The sequence below is a fragment of the Brachypodium distachyon genome, chromosome 1, assembly GCF_000005505.3.
Source record: "Brachypodium distachyon strain Bd21 chromosome 1, Brachypodium_distachyon_v3.0, whole genome shotgun sequence".
NCBI classification, from domain to species: domain Eukaryota; kingdom Viridiplantae; phylum Streptophyta; class Magnoliopsida; order Poales; family Poaceae; genus Brachypodium; species Brachypodium distachyon.
This window is the reverse complement of record NC_016131.3, coordinates 29,749,457-29,757,553: the sequence shown is the minus strand read 5'-3', so window position 1 is coordinate 29,757,553 and position 8,097 is coordinate 29,749,457. Positions and strand designations below refer to the sequence as shown.

The following is an 8,097-nucleotide window of genomic DNA, read 5'->3' as shown; positions in this document are numbered from 1 at the left end:
CTCTACTGGAATTCACTCCTAATTCACGGCCTGATTTGTCTTTTTTTTCAAAAAAATTAAACTCAGATTCGAAATCATGTATGACGTGGGTAAACGCCGTATGTGCACCTAATAGGTTGAGAATTTTTCAACCTTTATATTTTGGGGCAACAAGTGCTTGCACCAATATAAACTGTCCCGTGCACCTAATAGAGTATGTCATTGCGATGAACTTGTCCCGTGCTTACTGTCCCACCACTAAACAGTTTTCCGTTTCGTTGCCTAGAATAATAATCTCAAGCAACAATGAAAGAAAAAGAAATTCCAATATTCAAACCAAGACGCATTAGGGCAACTGAGGAGCATCAGGAACAATTGAAGAAAAATAAACTGCAATATTCAGACTGAGATACATCAGAGCAACTGCAGAAGATTGGATGAATACACTCGGAGATCTATCTATCGTGTCATCGTATATATAAGCTAAAAACACACATTTTTACAACCTGGCGCAGTGGCATAACAAAGATATGCAACATGACACCAGCTCTTATTTTTCCTACCAAGCTACAAAAAATCACAACGCTCCTACCTCAGCTCAGGGCTTCAGAGAGGTGTAACACGGTTTATTTGAATCCCATAGCTACCACTGGGATTCTGACAAGGTGACCCCGATCGCCTTTCATCGTGATCTCGCCAAAACTGTAGGTGCCGGTCACCGACCTTGTCGTGAGGGTCGCAGTTATCTCTCTCGATGACCCAGGGAGCACCGTCACCGCGGGAGGTGAAACCTGTAGTGCGATCTCAGATGACATTCTCGTCATGATGGTGTAGGTTTCTGCCTCAGTAGCTACATTTGTGACAGTACGCTTCACGGTCTGTGTGCCTTTAAGCTGAGAGACTGTGATCGAAGGGATGTTGAGATCATAGGGGCGCTGCCCCTTTGGGATGGAGTTGCAATGTGAACCAGTTATGTTCGATACTTCACTATGATCGACGTCAGGGATGGAGCACAAAAATGTGATGTAATCTTGATGAGCTGCCAACACAAACAATACAAAATTAGACAACAGAGAATGCATCACTATCTGAATAACTTGGAACTGGTTATTTAGCAACAGAATTTCATCTGGATATCGCAGAAGAGCAATCTGCAAGACTTGCATCAATAAAATCGAGCTTACTTGCTTCTAGAACAAGGCCAGGATCCAGGGCAGCTTTGGGGTTAACTGCTCCACTACCATAATCAAATGGCGTGGCTCGTGTAAGTGTCATTATTTCTGATGTGGAGAATTGCTGCGCTCTAAGAGGATGGTTCCCTTTGTCCATCGTATTGGCCGTAGTCATCAAGGCAGACTTTATCACTGAGGGGCTCCACTTGGGGTTCTTCTGTTTTATTAGTGCTGCAATGCCAGCAATATGTGGTGCAGCCATGCTAGTTCCAGACATCATTGCAAATCCTTCTCCTAAAAAACATATTGGCACGACATAGAATTTCTGTTATCTCAGATGGCATGACTGATGCCTTTTATGTTTACTGATTACCACCAGCATAAGAGAACGATCATTTGAACTAGAAGTGGTCTCGAAGCATGCAGGCATGTGGGCATAAAAAAGGAAGCAACGAAGTACCATGAATAATTGATTGACCATAGCATGCTGAAAACAATCATGTGTGCCATCGCCGAGGAGAAAAACTATGACAAAAACATACCAGCATAGTTTGCTTCATCTGTTCCATTAGGCGCCCATGCGGCCCATATAAGATTGCCAGGGGCAAGTATATCAGGTTTAAGAACATCAGCATCTTGAAAGCTAAAATCTTTTACATCAGGCCCTCGAGAAGAGAATAATGCAACCTGGGGAGCTGAATTGAACAGTGTTGGTGCTAAACCATCTGCAATACCAACTGTTGCTTGGAACACTGTAGCCCTTCCAGCCCAATCTCTTGTCGTAGATGAGTTGTAGTAGTCTATAAGATCCTGCATAGTCAAAATTAATGACCTATATCAGAATATATATTATAGAAACTAACACTCAATTGTATTTTAACTAATTTACTTGATGGCTACACGCTCCATGTAACTGCACTGGAATTAGCCCCAAGTTGGTTCAGTAAGATATGAGAATATTTCTATTGTGTGTAAACTTTTGGAGTTCTAACTTCTAAGAGCAGCTCTAGACAGAAAACAACTAAACAGAACTGAAAATTGTTCTTTCTAATATCATGACGGTGATCTATTGCATGTTCATATTAGAGGCTGCATCTTGTTCTTTCTATACTTGTACGAATGGTGTTTATCTATGGGTTAACACCCATGCATATCCCTTTTTATGCAGTGAAAGAGAACAACTCTTCCAGCCTCTGCACACGAAAATGCACACAGCCCAGCTCATACATATCTGCACAATAAGGCTCCATTGGGGATGAAATACCTTTGTTCTGCTGACATCTGTGATGAGAATCCCAGGAATGTTGACAGGCACGGGATCAAATTTTGTTCCTGGGTAACTACTCTCTACAGCGACAACAAAGCCGGCTGCACCGAGACTCCTAGCCGTTTGAGACACTTTCTTGATTGAAGCTGTCCCAGAAATATAATTATAAGAATAGCCGCACAAAAGAATTTTGCCCTGAACTTTCCTCTTATTTAAGAGTTCTGGCCTTTGACAATCTAGTGCACTGTACTTGGTTGTAGATGAACCCAACAGGGCATCAGTAGCAGAAATCAGGCCAAATGACTTATTTCCATGCGTCGCAGCTGTAGTCAGATGAGACAATTGTCAACAAACCACTGGTGCAAATTTTTAATTGTCAGAATAAGCAGTTCAGCACCACCCACTGTAATATGAACTGGACATTTGTTGACAGTAGTTACAAGATAACATAAAAGGACTACAGGTCTTAAATCTTTACTCCTATAAAAGAAACAATTGGTGGCGGTGGTCCGTCACCTCCCACACATAGTTGCCAAGAACCTGGTTCGTTCAGGTCGAGGAACGGGATCGCGGGACGCAGGCGGCGGGTCGGCACCTTTGGGAAATTTGAGGAAGATCTACCTTGGGGAATCGACCCCGTCGACCCTGATCCCGAATTGGGTCGACCGACCCCGGGTCGGGGGACGCGGCGGCGACCCACGATCCCGGCTTCTATGTCCCACATTCTTCTATTGTAAAACGATTCTCACCTTCTACTACAAACAATTAAATCTATTGAATGATTAATATAGTGATGATGTTTGCTAGTAAAATTGAGATAAAATTAGTAGCAAGTGCCACTAATATATAATATTATTTTCTAATTTAATTTATCTTCATTGAAAAGTCTAATTTGTTTTACCCGTAGCATCGCACGGCTATTTAGCTAGTCAAAGGAAATACGAAAGAAACATAACTCAGAAGTGTCTTCCAACCAAAGCTTTTACACAGTAAAATAAGAAATGTTTGAATATTAGTAGTAATACTAGGATCCAGTAAACATCTGGGTACATATTCTAATAGGACCCCATAGTAGGGTCCGAATCTAATCACTAGGACTGTAAATAAAAGGTCTTCGAAAAAAGACTGTAAGTAAAGGGTGTAGGGCATAGTCAAGGATTGCACATGCTGTATACATGTTAAAATCACGAGTGCAGCATATTTTTTGTTTAGAAAATATGCACCAAATGAACTTCAGTGTAACCCAAGTTTTTGTCAGACAAATGCACCAAATGGACTTACGTGAAACTCCAAGTCCAGGAAGAAGCTTTCCATTTCCTAGTATCAAATGATTCTTGTATCTGCGGTCATCAACTCCAGCAGCAACAGTAGTTATCCATGGGCTGAATGACACCAGTGTTTTTGGAAATGGTCCTCCATTTCCTGCAGCTTGGGCAACAAACACGCCAGCTTTCACGGCAGAAAGAAGTGCTGCATCAAAAGGATTCAAAAATGTAGTCCGTGTAGCTGTCGGTGGGCTATTTGGTCCAACCGAAAGGTTGAGAATGTCGACGCCATCTTGAACAGCCTGCAGGCATCATCTACGTGTGTTAGCTCCTACATTTTGGAGGCTTACAGTATTGGCATGTATTAGGGTTATCCAGCAGGTAATATCTTCATTCATCGCACAATACAGTCTATTGATAAAACGGTAGCAAGTTATTAGGTCCCAGAAATTGAATGTTCATGTTACCATCACAAGTATTTCAGCATACGTCTCACATGAAATACAGCTCTCCAATTCTAACTCATACTACTAAATGTAAACCAAAGATAATAGTTCACAATTTTATTAGAAGTAAACTTAGGCTCTATTTGAGGGCTTTATAAACTCCAGATCTGCAACACCCTAGTTGATCTCTCCTACCAAGTACCAACTGATTTATTTTGCTTCAACAACCATGCTTTTATGCATCAGTCAACCTCTCAAAGGAATGTAAAATGTCGTCAAACTTTGATAATGTTACTCCCTCCGATCCATAAAAAGTGTCGCCCATTTTGTACTAAGTCAGTACAAATTTTGTACTAAGTGAGCGACACTTTTTATGGATTGGAGGGAGTACATCATTATATCTTTCAACATACCCTAGAATATAATAAGCATAAAAAGTACATGTATCTTCTCAATATCAAGTACAAGGAATTAGTTGGCAAAAACAATGGTCCTACAATTAAATGCATTATATATGGCGAGAAGTTTGGTTAAATACCTGATCAATCGCTGCCACAACGTCAGATACATAACCACCAAAAAGCCTGTAAAGAACCTTATACACAGCTATCCTGACAAGCACAAACTCAAGAAAGTAAGGCAGCAGCGAGGAAGCAAGATCAAAATGCTTTCTCAAAGTGAAGCTATAATGATACTGACTGCTGATGAGTGCTTCCGATCTTATCCCGAAGGAACTTACAGGTTTTTTCTAAAAAAATACAGGTACTATATTTGGAGTAACAGGATAATGCTACTCATGCAAAAAAAAAACCTTTATTTGAGTAGGTGGTTTAAGCATTGTTGTTGATAGTTCAGAAAATTCTGAAGAAATCAAAGCCTACCTAGCTCGTGGAGCCATGCCACTTGCTTTGCCAAATTCATAACCATGCATTCGCACCGGAATCCCATTGTTTCCAGCAGCAATTGCAGCTGTATGACTGTTGAGTGGTAGAAGGTATACATGTATTAGATATGCCATCGTGAGACTAAAAACAACCAAAGTAATAAATATGAAGAAAAGAATAGAATGCATGGATTAAATTATAAGCACAAACACAATTTCTTTTTCATATGTGATACTTTCAGTGCAACAAGAGCAAAAGAAACGACCGAATAAGAGCTAATAGGATCATCAGGAGCATGACCTTCCATGACCATCACCGTCTAATGGAGACGCAAACTCAACATCGGGATCAAATGCTCCAGCAGCAATTGCAGCTTTTGCAAAATGCTGGGCCCCAACTATCTTCCCGTTGCAGAAGCTTCTTCGTGACACTGGATCTATCTCACATTTCCCCTTGTAATGAGGAACAGGTCCATAAGGATCAGTTTTGTGGGTAGAGAAGCTTGGATGTTGAGGATAAATTCCTGAATCCACAAAACCAATCACCACATCTTCACCTGCCCTATCAAATCCACCTCCTGTTGGCCATACCCCTGTTGTCAATCCAAGAAACTGTGGAGTGTGTATCGTCAATTTTTGTATCTTTGTATCTCGCTCCACGTACTTAACACCTGGGGCCTTCCTTAAGAAATCAGCCTAACAAGTGAAATATTATTGTATTTAGCCATGATAATAATACAAAACTGGGAAGAAAAATATATGTGCTGTTAGCAAATTTGGGATGCCAAATACCTGCAAAGATGTCATGTGAACGGCAAAACCATTAATAAGATGATGGTAGCTATAAAGCTTCTCGTAAGTTCCTGCTACAAAAAGTGAGTCTAGAAGCTTCTCATGGTGCCTTTGAAGGTGAAGCGAGTATGATACGACAGACTCACTGCAAACAAGGAAATTTGGAGTGAGAAAAAATTATCGTGTTTGCGCCATAGACCAACTAGGCTGCAGTAGACAACTCAATGAGAACTTTGCAGTTTTGATTTTTGAAACCAAGGGGTCTGAAGGTGGAACAAAGATTGGCAAGCATTTTTTTTTTGAGGGCTTTATACTAGACAATAGTTAAGTTGGAAGGTCTAACAACTGCAACTAGTGGTAGTTAGCTCTATGAGTAAAGAACACATAGCTCGAACCATATCTGCTATACCACTACATCCATCACATAACACAATTACTAGTAAAGGGAATAAAGAACATTTTCCATTAACACTTTGTTAGGGAGCACGCTCCTCAATAGCAGGTTCAAACTGCAGGGGAAGTTAAGAAAAGCAATTCAATAATAAGCAGCCTTGTGTTACAAAGTGTGGAGTCCCCAAGATAGACTCTATGAATCGCTGCACGGGGCAACACAAAAGAAATGTTAAGAGACATAGGAAAGGCATCAGCAAGAGTACAATACCTGGTAATTTCCATCTCTTCGTCCAAATCAACTGCGGTCGCTGGGAATCCTTCGACTCCGCCTCTGTAGCTCACAACCGGGTCGCCTTCCATGGTAACAATGTACACATCGTGTGTTCCAAGTACGACTTGTAGAACAAAGGCAAGAAGAAAACAGGCAAGGCAGAGGCCCTTCATGTTCACCAATGTCTGAACAGCAATGCCAGTGAACCTTCCAAGTAGAGAGACTATCAGAGACACACTTAACATAGGCATAATGATAATTGCAGTTCTAGTGCCTGGAGTTAGTTGAATGTATGGATGGCAAAGTGTACAGCGCGCCAAGATGCCTGCACTGCACTGGACTGTTGTAAATCACACACTACCAGAGTCACAGGAATGGTCCCGACTCCAGAATGGTGCCCACCATTGTTCTGTGATGTTGGAGTTGCCGATCTCATAGGTCTCACATGAGTATGCATTTATGAAACCTCTTAAAGGTTGCCCAGTGCTATTAATGGCCATTTCAGAATGATACTATTAGCAGTATAATAAAACGGCTACCTTGCATGTGCAGTGTAAACTTTTAATCAATTCAATTGTCCCCACCTGAGAACAGATTGGTATTTATATTTACATGAAAGTAAAATGATATTCGTGGTATATTTCTTCACTTGAGAGTTGAGAATCGCACAGTAAATAGAGATCTCTCGATTACTGACTGAACAAAAAAGTCTATCCCGCTGCAAACACTAAAGAACAAATCACGGCCGCAAAAAAATACAAAAAAAAATTGAGATATCAACCTGAAGCTAACGCTGTTGTCTGATCAAATGTACAGCTGTGGGCCAACTCTAGAAACTTTTGTTTTCAAACAAAAGCGCGTTTAAAAGAAATTTCTCCCCGATCCCATTATAATGTGGCCATTTATGCTATTGGAGTACTAGCTAGTTCTAAGCTGTACGCCTAGCCACCTAAAAAAAAGAGTAGCAAATCAACAGAACAAAACCCAGTGACAGAAACATCTTGCTTTGCACAGGGAACAAAAATGCGAATCGAAGAAACGAACAAATCACCTGAGAACCAAAGCATTCCCCGACGAAGCGCAGCCGCCACCCTGCTGCCTCGATCGGTTAGCCCGCACCGCCCCCGTCAGACGTCGCTCCGCAGCAAGGAGGAGGAGCGAGAGCAGTACTAGCAGCAGCAGCAAGTGGAAGGGGATAGCTAGGGTTTGCACGGCGTGCAGTGGGGGGTGGGAAGCGGAAGTGGGGGAGCGGTGGGGGAGCGAGGAGGCAAAGCAAAGCGTGGGCTAATGGCGTTGCCTTTGTCTTTAATGGAGGGAGCGAGGCCTCGAATAGTATACAGTTCTTTTTCTTTCGCTTTTGCAACCTCTGTCTCTCTCTCTCTCTCCCACCTGGAGTCTGGAGACGCGAGCGCGCGGCACCCGGTTTACGCGGACCAGCTACGTGGGCCCAATACGTCAGTGACTCCTTGGAGCCACCGGGTTCGTGCGCTCTCTCTTCGTGCCCGAGCGACCGACCAGCCGAGTGAATGCGGCCGTGCAGGAGTTCCCTGCAGTGGCGCGACCGTGCGAGGTGGGAGGCACCGACGGTGGGCCAGCCGCCAACGTGACGCGGGTCCCACCCTGGAGGAA

General features: G+C 42.5%; 1 protein-coding gene across 1 annotated transcript; it reads right to left on the bottom strand.

Annotated features, from left to right (window-relative positions):
• Nucleotides 1–325: 325 nt before the first annotated feature.
• LOC100842833 (subtilisin-like protease SBT2.6) lies at nucleotides 326–7,789 on the bottom strand. Its single transcript, XM_003563456.4, has 11 exons — nucleotides 7,520–7,789; nucleotides 6,466–6,675; nucleotides 5,805–5,949; nucleotides 5,314–5,708; nucleotides 5,011–5,106; nucleotides 4,668–4,740; nucleotides 3,700–3,985; nucleotides 2,416–2,741; nucleotides 1,694–1,961; nucleotides 1,164–1,445; nucleotides 326–1,018 (listed from the first exon to the last, which is right to left on the bottom strand). Exons 2-11 carry the CDS (start codon nucleotides 6,639–6,641, stop codon nucleotides 606–608), a joined length of 2,460 nt encoding a protein of 819 aa, XP_003563504.1. The 5' UTR covers nucleotides 6,642–6,675; nucleotides 7,520–7,789; the 3' UTR covers nucleotides 326–605.
• Nucleotides 7,790–8,097: the final 308 nt, after the last annotated feature.

Bases quoted from the DNA above. Each gene is read 5' to 3' on its own strand.
- LOC100842833 (XM_003563456.4), bottom strand. From the start codon at position 6,641: ATGAAGGGCCTCTGCCTTGCCTGTTTTCTTCTTGCCTTTGTTCTACAA. The intron at 5,950-6,465 runs GTATTGTACTCT...CCTTGTTTGCAG, and splicing joins GAAGAGATGGAAATTACCAG to TGAGTCTGTCGTATCATACT. The intron at 1,019-1,163 runs GTAAGCTCGATT...TTGTGTTGGCAG, and splicing joins TGGCCTTGTTCTAGAAGCAA to CTCATCAAGATTACATCACA.